This window comes from Sebastes fasciatus, chromosome 12, assembly GCF_043250625.1.
Source record: "Sebastes fasciatus isolate fSebFas1 chromosome 12, fSebFas1.pri, whole genome shotgun sequence".
Classification (NCBI taxonomy): Eukaryota; Metazoa; Chordata; class Actinopteri; order Perciformes; family Sebastidae; genus Sebastes; species Sebastes fasciatus.
In genome coordinates this window covers 28,400,189-28,416,671 of record NC_133806.1, presented here as the reverse complement: position 1 = coordinate 28,416,671, position 16,483 = coordinate 28,400,189, and the positions used below count along the sequence as shown (strand labels likewise).

At 43.5% G+C, this 16,483-nt stretch overlaps 1 protein-coding gene across 4 annotated transcripts in view; it reads left to right on the top strand.

Moving 5' to 3' along the window:
- Nucleotides 1-16,483, top strand: part of vps13b (vacuolar protein sorting 13 homolog B) — a 394,723-nt gene that overhangs the window by 299,411 nt on the left and 78,829 nt on the right. For all 4 annotated transcript variants that reach the window (XM_074654548.1, XM_074654549.1, XM_074654550.1 and 1 more), the window contains 3 exons: nucleotides 11,141-11,343; nucleotides 13,074-13,293; nucleotides 15,225-15,409. In XM_074654548.1, coding sequence (XP_074510649.1) covers nucleotides 11,141-11,343; nucleotides 13,074-13,293; nucleotides 15,225-15,409 — 608 coding nt within the window. The remainder of the gene's footprint in view (nucleotides 1-11,140; nucleotides 11,344-13,073; nucleotides 13,294-15,224; nucleotides 15,410-16,483) is intronic.

Below are 16,483 nucleotides of genomic sequence, written 5' to 3'. Positions count from 1 at the left end.
ACACTGTTGTGAGTAGACGGTTTGTGCCCCAGTACCGCTGAGCAACACATCCCCTGTTGACTGGGGTTGCGGGGGGACGAGGACGGAGCTGGAGCTGGGCTCTCTAAATGCCTGCATCTGTTTGACAGATGTTGTTATATTGGGTTACTTCAGATAAAATGATTGTCGAAAATGTTAATTAAAACCTCAAACAATTTGCACTTTGTTTACTCAAATCTGCATAACTGCACAGTGACACAATACCCAGCGCCGCTGCCCCGCTCTGATTTTCACCAGCTTTCATCCGTCTTTGATGTGTTGACTTCGACAAACACAGTTGAAGCTGCGTGTGCAGTGCAATGGAAAAAGAAATAGAGACAATTGTACTAATATGAAAGCTAATCCCCTCCCGCTCACTTTGCTTTCAGATGCCTCCACTATTTGTAGTGATTTATCTCCCTTTGCACGTTTTTGAAAGAGATTTGTTAATAGTCGGTCTTCGAGTTGTTGACAGTAAACAGATTAGTGTGCAGTGAACTGTCCTTTTCATGGATAGTGTTTATCCCACAGTTACCAGCAGCACCTTGAAACACAGCCACCGCTTCTCGTTTGACTGGACGCAAATAAAAAAAAGGTTGGGATCTGGACCACTGCTGTTTATTGACATCCGTTGGATCATTCATCCCCGGTCTGGCTCCAAACTCTTTGAAATACTGTTTGTTGTTACGGCCCAAAAAACATAACATCATGTACGTCTGTTCCGAACAAGACGTTATAATAACTGCCGTAAAACTAATGCTGTCATCGTGTGCAGCTAAAGTTTCATTCGGCTCCTCGTATATCATATTTTAGTGCTGTGTGAAATACCTGAGAGGTTTAAGATCCTGTATGTAGATCTCATTATAGACGCTGATATTTCATCTCTTTGCCTCGTCTCTTGTGGCACACCTGACATGTTGCCAGTGGAGGATTACAAAGTTTACATGGCACCAAATGCCCACAAAGCAGAAGTATTTTTTGCATGGGAAAAGGTGTTTTAAAGCACATGTCAACAGTTATCCTGCTGAATAACACGTTTGTCTCACCCAGTTGTTTCTTCTTCTTTTCTTTTTTTCGTGATTACTTTAGCACTCGTATAGATCTCTGTCACAACACACACGGCTATTTTCCCCGAGGGCTTCTTCCCATAGTGTTTCCAGATTTGTTGCCATCGAAAGGAGACAAACTGTCTCCAATTACGCGGACTGATCACTGACGTATCTGCTGACTTTTAGCCTCAGCTGCACCGCCTCCATCACTCAGCACTCTGGCCTCTCCACGCCGCGCTCTCTACCTCAGAAAACGGATACCTTGGAATTTTTTTTCACGGAGATAAAGGTTAGGATTCCCTTTCTGTTAGGCTGTGCGTTTGAGCTGCCACAATAAGTCAGCGGGAATGACCCCCCTGGGAGAGGGCCGTACATGAGAGATGTAAGACAGGAGAATGTAGTGTTACTACTGCTGCAGTGTGTACACCACTACTGTTGCTGCTGCTGCTGCTGTTGTTTCTCTGTTGGTCCTCGGCGGCGGCGGCGGCGGCCTGAGATTGATGGAGCACATCCTGAGCAGACCTCGGGATGATGCCAGTGTGCAGAGAGAAACAGGAGAGGGAGGAAGAGGGAAGGAAAGAGTCGTGAATGAAGGGAAGCAGGAGGGTGATGGCGATAGAGAAGTAGAGGGAGAGGAGAAAATGTGGCCCCGTTCAGACCGGGTATTAACATGCGTCCTGAGTGATCGGATCACAAATGGATCGCTTCAAGTACGTCTGTTCACACCACTTGTGATCTCACTTCCCCGCTCTATATGCAAATAAACACGTAGTAAACACACGGCTAATACAGCAGACGTTGTGACGTAATATTACATGAAAGTCGGTATTAATATCCTACATAGTCGTGAATTTGGGTATATTTTTATTAATATCAAAATATAAGCTTATTGCACCTGCAATCCCCGGGGACCTTCATGCCGCAAACACTGCCACCTTTTGCCAGGCAACAGCGGGGTACAGAGCTTCAGAGAGCCGGGGATGAGAGAGAGCGAGCGGGTATTAGCTCCGCGCAAAGCACCGGAAAAAAAAAACACCGACACATCTCCGACAGTATGATAATAATGCACTTCACGTGCCTAGTCTGATAGTCTGTAAATATGTAGCCTATAGATAAGATATATTTTAATAAAATACAGTTGTACCGACAGGATACAGTAGAGCACAGAAACCGTTTCCATGCCACGAGGTAGACAAGCATTCGCGTCTATTCACATGAGGAGCGCAGAGATCCGCGTATCCCAGCGGGACGTCAGTTGAGTAGGCGGTCCTTAATGTGGCCCAGGACACATTCGCATAATAAATGCTAAAAGAATGAGGCCATATGTGGCCCAGACCACCTCTGAATGTGGTCTGAGTGATCGGATCTCAATGCGTCTTGAGTGCGTTCACGCTGTCCACTTTTGATCCGATCACTCAGGATGCATGTTAATACCAGCTCTATGGTAACAGGGCTTATGAGAGGGGAGAAGAAGTCAGATAAAAAGGAAATAAAACATGATTAGACTAAGGGAAAAATGCAGATTAAGAAGAAAGGGGATACAGTACAAGAAGGGAAATTTAAGTAGGACAGAGGAGCTGATGAGAAAAATAAAAAGGTTTGTCAAAAAACAAAGTTGGATAAAGGAAGCGGAGAAAGGAGATATAATACAGGACAGAAGGGGGAAAGCAGTAACAGGGGTCTCTCCAGTATGTGTCATTACACTCAACCCACCCCGCCCTGTCTTCATCAGCGTACATCCATAGCTGCAACGGGGTGAAGACCCTGTCATCCAACCCCCCCCACCCCTCATCCTTGGAACATCTGGGGCTGTGTACCTGGTCATGGCAGCCCCCCTCTGCCAGGGGACAAGATGGAGAGAGAGGGGATTAGGTTGACAGTGAGGTGTGTTACCAGATCCTGTGTTAATGAAAAGCAAGTGGAAGCTCCGCATTCCTCCCTCCGTCCACGGCTCACCACTCCCCAAGGTAGGGGGGCATTTATAGTTCAATGAAAGAAGGGAGGGGCGGGGGGGCTGAGAGAGAGAACATATGTCTTAAGGTCCATGAAACAAGACCCTCCCTAATCTCTCAGCTCTCCGTCAGACTGCCCATAGAGTGCCCCCGATTTCCCCAGAACACACACACATACGTATCGACAAACCCTGTTACTAGTAGTACACACTTTTTCATAAGCATACAACATCATACACACACACACACGCACACACACACACAAAGCTTTCTCTTCTGTCCTTTGCCTCTGCGGACCCCCTGCTTCTTCATGGTGATTTACTCCAGCACACTTGTAAAGGAAAACTTCTGTTCGTGGAACAAAGTGAATGCTACCCATTATTTATTTATGTCTCTGGATTTTTTTTATTTTTGTTTTATTTTGTTTCCCTGGCCAGTCTCTGAGTTACGATCATGTCCGTTTGTTTACTCTGCTGAAAGAAAGCCACTCTTTTTTTCCATTTATCATATTATTTCTGTTTCAATAGTCAGGGAGAAGCAAAGCCAAACATGAGGAGATTTATATCTGGGAATAGAACCCGCTGTGATTTGGCAAGTTAACCCAACTAATAAATAGTTTTCAACACATTAATAATAGAAATATATCACAGAGAAGACATGGGTGGGAGTGGGGAGGGGGGGGGGGACTGTCCAGCAAGGTATTTGTTAACACACATGTCGAGATGAAGATGTATTGCAGATAGTTGGTTCGAGACACAAAGTGTGAGAAAGCTGTGAGATTGTCGTAGTTGATTATCAGAGACATATTTTGTGGAACATTGGTGTCTCTCAGCATGGAGCCGTGTTGAAGCGACAGACCATAATCCTGGGTGGGAACTTCAAATCAGAGCAGTGGTACATACAATATGAGGGCTGCAAGTAATGATTATTGTAATTAGCGATCAATCTGATGATTATTTTTTACATTTTTTAATGTCAGAACAGAATATAGTCGAAATTTGTCATCAGCCGACCTCATCAGATGGCTTGCTGTGTCCAAATATTACTCCAAAACCTAAACTTGTTCAATATACTATCACATAAAGCTAGGGTGTCAATCGATTAAAATATTTAATCAGGATTAATTGAATGATTGTCCATAATTAATCGCTATTAATCGCAAATCAATCGCACTTTTTTTATCTGTTCAAAATGTACCTTAAAGGGAGATTTGTCAAGTATTTAATACTCTTATCAATATGGGAGTGGGCAAATATGCTGCTTTATGCAAATGTATGTATATATTTATTATTGGAAATCAATTAACAACACAAAACAATGACAGATATTGTCCAGAAACCCTCACAGGTACTGCATTTAGCATAAAAAACATGCTCAAATCATAACATGGCAAACTGCAGCCCAACAGGAAACAACAGCTGTCAGTGTTATTAGTGTGCTGACTTGACTATGACTTGCCCCAAACTGCATGTGATTATCATAAAGTGGGCATGTCTGTAAAGGGGAGACTTGTGGGTACCCATAGAACCCATTTACATTCACATATCTGGAGGTCAGAGGTCAGAGAACCCCTGTGAAAATGACCAAGCTAGTTTTTCCTCTCCAAAATTTAGCATAAGTTTGGAGCGTTATTTAACCATTTTCACAACCAAGCTACTATGAAATGTTTGTTACGAATTTATTATTTAGGTTTTTCTAGTTTCATATGATACCAGCATCTTCACTCTAGCTTTAAAACTGAGCCCACTACAACCTAAAAATCACAAGTTGCGTTAAAGAAATTGGTGGCGTTGAAACAAATTCATGTTGTCATTCTACTTTCTCACTAATAAAACTGAACTGACCTGGGAACAGCCATAATGTTAACCTACACAGACTAAGGCACTGCAGCCAACCAGCGCAAATTAGCTTCCAAAACAGTACAAAGGTACATGTTCAGTGGTAATAACTCTACACAAGTTGCAGCCAAAACCATTTTCTTTAACTGTTTGTCCATATCATGTTCAGCTTCACCTTTTTCCATTGTTGACCTGATGAATATGGCTGACGTCTTAAACCGTCGTAATCCAGAACAAAACTGCACAATCATAGGTCATATAAGGTCATGTGGTTCTATAATAAAGAAGAGATTTTAAGAAGCCTCCCTTTAGCAACATTGTGCTTTATTTTATCCAGTATTGAGCGTTAGTTTGCCAGGCTAATGTTACGCATAACAGTGGTCTAGTTTGGCTGTTTCTTTCACTTTCCCCGCTGGCCACTTCATGTCCTGCTTGCAACACAGACGCGTGTACACACAGACTCAGACCATCGGAGCAGCCAGAGCGAAAAAGAGAGATATTTCTTATTAAATTACATTTGAAAATAACCAAAACCACACCGAGCCTGAAGCTGTATGAAATGAGATGGCCCGAACTCGACCTAAAACCCGATAATTTGTCAGGACCCATCAGGCTTAAGTTGGGTAACGGAATGGTATACTGTGTAAATTCAAACTGTGGGAATACAATCTGTCTAATCGCAGCGTTATCTTCATACATGTCTTCCTATAAAGAGATCACATGTAGAGTTGAATATTGAGAAATTAGAACACACATCTACCAGTACATAATTTGCTGTGTTTGCTAATGTGCTTCATTGAACCCATATGTAGCTCATCGACACTCGTCAGTTACTGTGTAAACGGCTTTGGATGACGCACAGCTCCCTGCGTTGTGTCATTTTGGCCGACAGTGTCCCCCCGCTAAGAAACCAGTTTCCTCTAGTGTCCTATAGTGGTCTTGTGGTGAGAGGGATAGTGTATTTCTGTGGTGAGTGACAGTATATTACTTCTATTACTCTTGCCATCCCAGACAGTCTTTGGGGGCCTCTGCTAGTTAGGTAATGACTCCTTTAGGTTTCGTCTAATTGATACCAGTGCATCCCGGGGTATAAATCAGCCAGGCAGTGGTCAGATAACGGTTGCCAGGGAGAAACCGACACGGTAAATCAACGTCTCCGATCCTATCTAATCTTACCCGAGTGTTTGCCAGAAATGTATTTCACTTTAGGAAGATTTCCATCCACCCTGTTTCCCCCCCTTCCCCACACTCACTTTGTTCCCTGAGTGTGTGTCAGCCCGCGGAGGATGTGCTTGTGTGCACTGATTTACTGGCAAGTGAGAGCATGAGACTGTATATGCAGGTGTAGGTTTGTGTGTGTGTGATCAAAGGTCATTCTAAATTACAGCATTTTGACACACAGTAGTTCCATTACTTTTAACTCACTCGCTCACATATTGACTAAACCTTTAACTGATTACATACAATAACTGTAAGTGTGTATTACTGCTTATGGGTTTTGGATATTTTTTGCTAGTTCGTAAAAATATTTACACATTTGCATGTTTCTTTCCTGTTTGTGTGTGTGTGTGTTTGGAGAAGGTGCAATTAAAAAAAAGAAGCTTCAAAAGATTATTTCATTTACTATTTATGGTCTCCCGATAAAGTGAAAAAAAAACAGTTAAAGGGATATTGCGGGTGTTTTGAAGTGGGGTTGTATGAGGTACTTATCCATAGTAGATGTATTACTTACAGTAGATGACGGTAGGCGTGCCCCCAGCTTGGAGAAACAGACAGGAGCACCGACACCAGAGAAAAGCAATACAGTGCTGTGGACTGGGACGGCAGAAAAAAAATCAATATCAGTTTAAGTGTACGCTGTATTTAGTATAAAACAGTATCTATATTTTATTCTACGTCTATGTAACGTATCTATACTGTAAAACAGATAGAGACGTTTCACTTCCAGCTCAGTTCGCCATCGAAAAATATTCTACATATAGCGTACACTTAAACGGATATAAATCTTTTTAGGTGGGCCTTTCTTTTAGGTAGGGATGTCACGGTACCAGAAATCTATTAGTCGATTCCAATACCAGTGAATTTACACGATTTTCGATACCAATTCGGTACCACGGTAAAAAAACTAAAAAAACAATAAATCCCATGTAATTCAACACGCACTCCTTTATTAAAACATTTGAACATTACAAAAAGCAGAGGCATGTAGCCTTTAATTAATAAATAAAAAGAGACGTCTATTAACATTGCAAGACAGAACAGTGGCATGTAGCCTTCAAGTATTTAAAACAAACAATATTGTCTGGATGTCTGTCTTTGAGGTGTTTTGCTAAATTGGAAATATTTCCTCGTTTGGAAAGAAAAGTGAACGGCACCGTTACTGCACCGCATACTGTTTTTTGCGAATCTATTGTAACGTTGCGTGTGGCTAACTATTAGAAGAAGGGAGACTGGAAACGGTTCCTCTTTTGCACTCAACAGAGCCGGATTTATTACATGCCACAGCTCACAAACTACCCGAAGTTGGAGGTGTGTCGGAAAATAATAACAACTGGCCGGTTGGTTGCTTAGCGTTTTCGCTCTCGTTCATTGCATGTAGCTTGGCTAACTAGCCAGCTGCCATCTTTCACGTCTCGTGTTGTTGTTTTTTTCCGTGCTGTTACGGCGTTCTTCTTCTTCCTTCATTTCACGCCAGATGAGAACACTTGTAAGCGTATACTGCCCCCATTAGATCTGGAAGAATCGCATCTCCAGTACCTCCGCTCCGGTACCAAATGATCATTACAGGCATCGTTCGGTACCTTTGGTACCGAAGAAAACGAGTACCGTCACATTTTTCTAATTTTAGTACCGAGTTGGTACCGAAGTATCGGTTCTCGTGACATCCCTACTTTTAGGTGGCTAAGATGTGTTTTATCTGCGAGAACCATGAGTTTAAGACCATTGTGAGGACAATTTTTGTGGTCCTCACCTTCAGACAGACCTTCAAAGGCATGTTTGAGGGTTCAGACTATAAGATTCAGGTTAGAATTAGGTTTAGGTAAGGGTAAGGGTTGGGGTTAGTCATTTAGTTGTGATGATTAGGGTTAGGGTAAGCAGCTAGGCAATGCATTATGTCAATGAGTGTCCTCACAAGTATAGAAGTACAGGGTGTGTGTGTGTGTGTGTGTGTGTGTGTGTGTGTGTGTGTGTGTGTGTGTGTGTGTGTTATTGCTATTGCCATGTTCATATGCCAGGATATATTTCATTCAGCGCCATCTGAGCCAGTTTTTTAAACCCCAAACACATAAAGTAGAGCCACCTCAAATACCCGCAAAACAACAGCTGTCTCCGGTGTCTGTGGGCGTGTGTGTGTTCGTGTATAAGTGAGTGTGTATGTCTTCGTTAACAGTGGCATCACACAATGTTCTTGTTCACCCCTATGCTATGCCAAGCTATTCTGTATGGTTTCTGTGTAAGCTCTTTGTATTTCCTAGGCACGTGTGCACATTGTCTCATAAGGTTTATGAAGTGGTGATTGGATGATAACTGCCTCCGATATTTATCTTCTCTCTTACTGCAACTATCTCATGTTCTCTCATTTCATCTGTGTCCATATTATTTTTTTGTCTCCCGTTTCCCCATCGTCGCTTGCTTTTCGTGGCTTTACCCATCATCTGTTAATGGCGAACACAGGCTCACAGGTGCCGCTGCCTCATCCTCCAATACTTTTCCCAGCTCTTTCTTTTCCCCCCTTAACATTCCCTTCCGCTCCTCCCTTCTTATGGCAGTACTTCACAGCTCAGCAGTGTAATGTCTTTGGGCTGTCTGCTGACACATCTCTGGAAACAAGCCTTAATAGCAGTACTATGGTCATACGGGGCAACAGCGGGGATGGAGGGAGCATGGAGAAATGAGCCTCTGACTATAATGGAAGAATGGAGTTAGAGAAGAAGAAAGAAAGAAAGAAAGGGATTCCCCCCTCATTAAAACCACTCCCAATTAGGGTGATTATTAAGAGAACTGGCTGCTGCTGCCTCTGCTTCTGCTGCTGCTGGCTTTAGAACCAGGATGCTGCGGTCAACTGGGCTGTAAATGACGCATGGTGAGACAGGAGAGAATGCTTTGATGCACATTGCGTGTGTGCGCAAATGTGTACGTGGGTATATTTCATTTCCACTTGTTCACCTGGTTGTGCATTTACATGTGTATGTATGCGTGTGTCTAAGTACATGTGTCTCCTTTTATACGTGTGTGTGAATGAAAGAAAGATCCTCCATTTAACGAGCCAGATTGGGAGTTCCCTTGCGCTGTCTAATAAATCCTAGCCATGAAAATAAACCCGATGTCCACAGTTCAGTAAGTAATCTCTAACAGCTCTCTCTGCGCCGCAACACCAGAAGATATTAGCAGGTAAACTGCCAACTTGTATCAACAATGTCTTTTCCTGAGAGAAATGAGTCACCCCAGTATAATATTTCCCCCCTGAATGATTTATACAAGAGAAGCCCTCTTTCATTGGAACACCCCCCTGTTGTGTTATGGCGCTCTGATGTTGAATAAGATGTTCCTTAGTCGATTTACCAAGCCTGGAAAGATGTGAGGACGCTTGTGTGTCATATCTTCATCAGATTCTAGCTCTCACTCCATGTATCTATCTGTCTCCTCATTTATCTCCTCCACTCCCTGCATACGCCTTTCCATCTATCCTGCTTTACCCCAAGTGAACCCAGAGCACACTGTGGTCAAAGTCTTTCCTGAAAGGACTGAAAAAATAAATAGGGGAAGTTTTTGTTATATAAAAGCACTACATGGAACTGCCATATTTGTGAAACTGGGGTGTCAGTCAATAACAAACCAGTACTTAAGAGATAAATACAAATGATATTGTATGTAGAGTTATTAAAGGGTAACTTTGGTATTTTTACAACAACATTTACCATGTGTTTTTTTAATCCAGTATTGATGGATAATGCTGTACCCAGCAGCCGCTAAACAAGCTGCAAGGGTAAGTGAGCAGCATCAGTTTTGCAGATGGTAACCCCTGGTTGCGTTATAGAGATTCCTCTGCCTGTTGTGTTTACAAAAAACAGCTGTTTTTTCAATTGTGACAACCAAACCGATCAAAATGTCCCTCTTTATCCTGCACTACTGTTGACATTATAAAAGTCAAACAGGTAAATAATAGGAACTATAAAGCAGAACTTATAGTTAGGGACTGAAACAGGTGTGTCGCTTCTTTCTTTTACTTTCCCAGACTCACAGCCAGACTGGAGGGAGAATTTCGAGAGTTAAAAGGCCTTTTTAAAGAGCTCTTCTCAGGGCATTATTAGTCATCTAGGGCTGAGGTTTCCAAATGGGCTGCTGCTGTAGCTTTAACTGATCACAGATCAGCACTCCCATGTCAACGACTAGTAGAAGGGATTACAGTCGGCTGATTTATGGGACCAAAGGACCAAGTTCAGGACAGCATGTGACCACAGTGACACATCTCTGTTTTAATGGAAAGGATGGAGAATGCTGTCCTAATTAAGCTACTTTTGATTATTTCAGGATGAGTGGGTGTTTGGCTCTTCTGTCTGAGTCCCATCAGGGTTTTCTCACTGTCATCATGACTGCTAAACATTTATGTTTACCAAATCACAGAAAGTTTGAACCTATTTTTTTTTTTTTATTGGTCATCGCCATTGATTCAGAAACATGCTGTAAAGGCAAAGGCAGGGACATTCAGTATAGTATGCATGAGGAAGAATCAGCCTCTCCTCTTTCAGAGGCAAGTGTTTATGTTAATAACATCAAATGAGTAGGGTAGTTTGGAGGCCAGTGATGTGGTTGATGTAATTGTTCAGTATGTTTTGCTTCTTTGATATCACGTAGGCAGGCTCTGAATTTAGTAAAAACTCAGCGGCAAGCATTCGTGCAACTGAATTTTGAGGTTGAATTGTTTATGCGTTCCGGTTTCATCTGGCTTTGTTGCACTTGTATCAATGAACTCTGTTAGTTTTTATATATAATTAGAGATATCAATATTCCACTTTGAAACTAGTATTTATTTTAGACATTCTCCCATCTATTTGAACCTTCTTTTCTCCATTTTTTTCCCCACTGTGTGTAATCAATAAATTAGTGGCCGCTCCTACTTTATCCACAAACCACTTAGTACATAGGGTATCACTGACAAGACATTTTTCCTCATCATAGTCCAACTATTTTTTTTGGCGTATCATTTACCTCCCGTTTCCCCATCTGTAGTTCCACCCTGTACTCTACGTGCCATTCATTGCTACTCCTTCTGTCTCCCCAGATGCACATCAGGCTGCGTCTATGCAGCTGGAGCTGCAGGATTTGTTGGTGAGGACGGGGCTGAAGGACCGGAGCCGTCTCCTGCTGGGGCCGTTCTCCTGCAGCACATCCCTGGAGGCTCGCTGGTGTCGGCACAGCGGCAGCCCCGGACCTGAGCCCGGCCCCCCTAAGCTGCTGCTGGACGTGAAGGGAGGCCTGCTGCAGGTTTGTACACCCGTGACATCAATTCAGCATCCTCGGTCACGAGATTTATCACCCAGCACGGCTACAGTTTGTAGAGGTCAGGGTCAGATCAGCACCTCTACACCTGGTTAGTGTCTTGCTCAAGGACACTTAAACCCGAGGGCTTGAGCGCGGCTCTGGTAGTTGAAGAACGGCCTCCAATCACAAGGTGACACTGCTTTCCACAGCTTCAGTAGGCAGAATATTTTTGGCATCATTGGCAAAAATTCCATAATACCCTTTCAGCATATTGTAATTCATGTGCTCTGAGAGATAACTAGACTTCTGCACCTCCTCATGGCTCTGTTTTCAGGCTTTAGAAAATCTAGCCCGTGACGGGAGACTTTGGCCAATCACAGGTCATTTCAGAGAGAGAGCGTTCCTTTTGGCTATTTATTCAACGCAGGCAGCTGTCAATCACTCATGAACTCTGATCAAACTGTCAAACTAGGCAGCGCTGATCAAATATGAATCAGTATTCTGTTACTGTAATGCCTATTTCTATTCCTACATCTTGTAGTGTACTGTTTAGCTGTAAAATGAGAAAATGTGCTCCGGCTGGTGGGCGGTGCTTGGTATTTCCTCAACTGATCTCAACATGGCTACCGGGTCACAAACTCCAAATAAAAATACCTTATTTTAATCATATTTGCTCCAATCTTGCCTACCTCAGCTTTAAAATCACCTCGGCTTGAGTGCCTTTTGTTTCTAAATGAATCCTTACAGTATTCATAAGCTGACACCCACATGCACATCTCATCACACTCCTCTTAAACCTGCTGTTCCTCTTTCACTCTGCTTCTGTCCTCTTTGCAGCTCAAGTGATGACAGTAGGAATTGCATGCTGTAATTCCACCTGGTAAAGTGGTGGAATTTTATAAGGCTATTTTTAGGGGGGGGGGGGGGGGGGGGGGGGATATATCTTATGTGTGCCATTTTTCCTGTGAGAAGTTACATAATGTCCACTCTGAAAAAGTCCCTTTTCAATGTGACTAAGCGAACGCATTATTACTAATGTATTATTCCACATTACTTCTCCAGGGGGAACCCCCCTAACCCTCCCCCATTTGCAATGGCTCCCTTAATGCTTTTATTGCGTGCCCATTAACAGAAACATGACTCGTAACTCAACACTTAATACGTAATCATACATTTCCCACTGTAAATATTGGCGTTTGCGGTGTTTTAATCAAGTGCTGCACAAAAACCACCGGAATTCCTTCCGATTCCTTCTTCTCGTGCTCTCTTTCCAAAAACCTGGGGAAAAAGAAAAAAAAATCCCCAAATTTTCCTGTTTTTAGAGTTTAGTCATAACCCACCCTTGCAAGCTAGTGAGTGGCGGGCGAGCAGGCAGGCAGCTCCATGTGTGAAGAGTTTTTGACTCAGAGATTCCTGGTCCTTAGTCCAAACCCCAGGCAGACTCGCTTTGATGGAGCACAAGAAGGGGAATGCCGCGGGTAAGTGAGGAGGATGTGAGGTTGTGTTGGGCAACGTTAGAAAGGATGTGAAGGGGTGATGACGAGGGTAACCCTGACTGCCTCTCTTCCTGTTTTTGAGAGGAATGATAAATAATTGTCAACGTATGTATTTATGCATCAGTCTGTGTCACTGTCTAGCTTTTTTCTTATCTGTTTTTTCTCCTTCCCCATCCCACGCTCTGAACTTGCTGCTCCCTCCAAACCACCTCACCGTCTCTGCTTCTGTCTCGGCAGCTCTTCTGGGGCCAGGAGCATCTGAGCTGCCTGAAGCTGGTGGAGGAGCACCTACAGGTGTACGTAAACCTCCAGCAAGGTTCGGATTCAGCTGATAGCTGCTCCAAGGGCAAGGCCTGCCACAGCCAGCCACCTCCTTCTCCAGGCTCTCCCTCTCCTCGGACAGAGCACAGCTCAGATGACCTGCGTACGGGGCATTTCCAATACATCCAGGACTCAGGTGAATGTTTATGCAGCGCATACTGATCTCGGGCGGAGGGGCTGATAGTGTAGCCAGGCTTTAATCTAGGTAAAGCGTAGGTCGTGGCTGACGATCTACTCGTACAGTAGGAGTTACACAACAACATTTTTAAAATCGTACAGTGTATGCCCAGCTTTAGGCATTCATAGTAGTAGTTATCATCACATAAAAGCATTATCCAAGACTCAGAGTAAAATAATATTACCTGGACATACATTTTTCCTGCTATTTCTTGACTAGTTTTTCAAAATAGATGGAACCGGGGTAAGCAGTGGTCCCTGGTGCTAACCTAAAAAAAGGAACCTTTGTGCCAAAGTGAGATGTCACTTAAGATACACATCGCCTTAAATCAAAGTCAGATCAAAGCCCTCTGTGGGAAGAAGTTTCATCGGACATGTCTGCCTGGTTCCACTCTGAGTAACATGCTGTTTATTCCCCCCCCTCTTTGTGCTTTGTGTGCGCCGTCCTCTACGTGCACACACGCAGACACACACACACAGGAACATTATACACAGAGGATCAAACTTCTCTCTGGCTGTAGACCAGCCGTCCACTCTGTCAGCTGTGGTTGAGTCTTTGTTTGTTGCACTGTTCCACTGGTCTTTGATGCATTTAATATGCCGGCTGAAGCAGGAGGAGAACGTACAGTAGTGAACTAGAACAGAGAGCACAATCTGTCTGCAACATGTCGTCAACAGCAAGAGAAAACCGGGCCCCGGGGCACGGAGAACAGCGAGTGGCCCCCCCGGGGGGGATGGATGGGATAGATGGACGGAGGAGGAGATGAAAGATGGATGGAGAGAAGGGCAGAGGGGAGTCTCCGTCCCCGTCTCTCACTTTCCCCCAAGCTCATGCTAACTCGAATGAAAGCAAAACCTCATGAAAGTGTCTGTTTTTTCTTTCATCCACCTTTTTCGCAAAAGAACAATAACGCTGTCCACCCTCAAGTGGGCAGCTCACCGCCTCACATGAAGGAAGAAATTAGCCCCAGACAGATCTCGCTGCCCCTTGAAATGTGTTTTCTGGAAAGCGACTCTCAGTGTTTGGACCTCCAGGGGCCAAACAAAGCAGCAGCTCTCTGCTTCACTGTTTTTTTCAAATAAACATTTTTCCAAAGGACTTGAATCCCAAACAGCAGCCACGACTTAAGTCAAACACCACTCAGAAGTTCGGATCCAGTGTTCTCCAGCTTTTGCAGGTGCTTGGCATGGTTCAATCAATGGCTGTTTACTCAATAGCAAAAATGTTTACTCAGCCACTCTGTTTATGCACGGCTTCTTATGCATATAAACATTGTGAAAGCGTGGAAACATCTACGGTGCTCTTTTAGGAGATATTGTTTTGGAGGGTTCGGATTCCATCGTAGAAATAACAGCTCAGCACCAAAATGCGAGTCAAAGTTAGGTTGTTATTTTTGCCACATTAGGTGAAATTCATAAAATGAGAAGAATCATCCCACATTCGAATGCATCAGAATTTTCATCACATTTTTTCAACCTCTGTGTGTTGAAATCCTCCTCCAGCATCTGTAAATGTTCAAGGAGGCCAGTTTAAACAGGCTTTTTGTTCTGAAATATTTTGAGTAGAAGAGTGTAGCGCACTTAACTAGTAATCTCCTGTATCTTGAAATATAAAATACATGGATTCCTTCCAGTGTTTCCTCTGCTTTCTGGTCACATCATCTTTTATCGGTCAGCTATCACATTTTATCTTTTTTTCCTCTTTGGTTTGCCTCCTTTCAACTATCCTCATCGCCTCATTTTCTTATTCTCTCAGCCCTTCACCATATGTTTTCTCTCTGATTTTTTTATGTCTCCCAGTAAAGCACAGCATACGCCTTGCTTTTAGATCACCGACAGATTAAAGTGAAGTTATTCTGATATTATTGTGAATTCTTCTATTTCTGGCAGGTTCCCAGAGACTGCCAGGACCCCATGAGGTGGTGTTCGTCAGCGAGACGGAGGACAGCCCGGGGGTGATGCTGTGGAGGTACCCTGAACCCCGCGTCCTCACCTTCGTCAGGATAACTCCTGTCCCTTTCAACACCACGGAGGACCCTGAGATCAGCACCGCCGACCTGGGGGACGCCCTGCAGGTAGAGACCGGCACACATTTGGGCTGTCGATTAATATATTTAATCGTGATTAATTGCATGATTTCCCATAATTAATCGTGATTATCACAAATTAATCACACATTTCTTGTACTCGTGGGTACCCATAGAACCCATTTTCATTTGAATATCTTGAGGTCAGAGGTCAAGGGACCCATTTGAAAATGGCCTTGTTTGGAGCGTTATTTAGGTTCCTTCTTGAACAGCTAGTATGACATGGATCGCTTAGGTTTTTAGTTTCATATGATACCAGTATATTCTCTTTAGCTTTAAAACTGAGCCTGCTACAACCTCCGAAAGATCGATCAACACGTTAATGTGTAAAAGAAATTAGTGGCGTTATTATCTCGTTAACTTTGACAGCCCTAGTACACATACATGTATCTCTTGATTAGAAAAAATGTTATACTCCCAACAGTCCCATACAGACTTCCAGGTGCTCCTCCAGCTCTACTATTATTCTGAAAATCCTTCCCAAACACAAACACACAGCATATCTTGAATAAATATGGAAACTCCAAAGTAAGCAAGGAATCCTGCTACTATAAAGAAGGCGAAAGAGAATTCTCACATCTCTCTCACTGCTCCCTGCTTAACATCACCTGCAATGAAAGAGAAATAAACTGTCTTAGCGTTGGACTGGGGGCCATTCATAATTCCCATGACATGAGTCATGAGAACTTCCATACTCTACGTGTTATTGAATGACAGAGACCCCTGCTGTCCCTCCAAACATGTAATACATGCTCCGACAGCTGTGGAAGTCATCTCGCATGCTCTGGTGTGAGTAGCCAGGTGTCTCTAACCCCAGATGAGGTTATAATTTGGCAGGCTGTAGCAGCTACTGAGTCTACTGGGCCTCAGTGGGAGACAGGACATCCCACTTTTCCTCCTATCACTCATCCTCGGCCTTTCTATCCCCCGCCTCACTTTCCAGCTTAGCATCCTCGAAGGCAAGCCGGGTCCCAAATCGCGTTCTTTCGCATCCTCCTCCGTAATCTTTCTTTTTTTCCTGGAGCAGAAATATGCTATTTTTAGGTCAAATTCCCTGACACT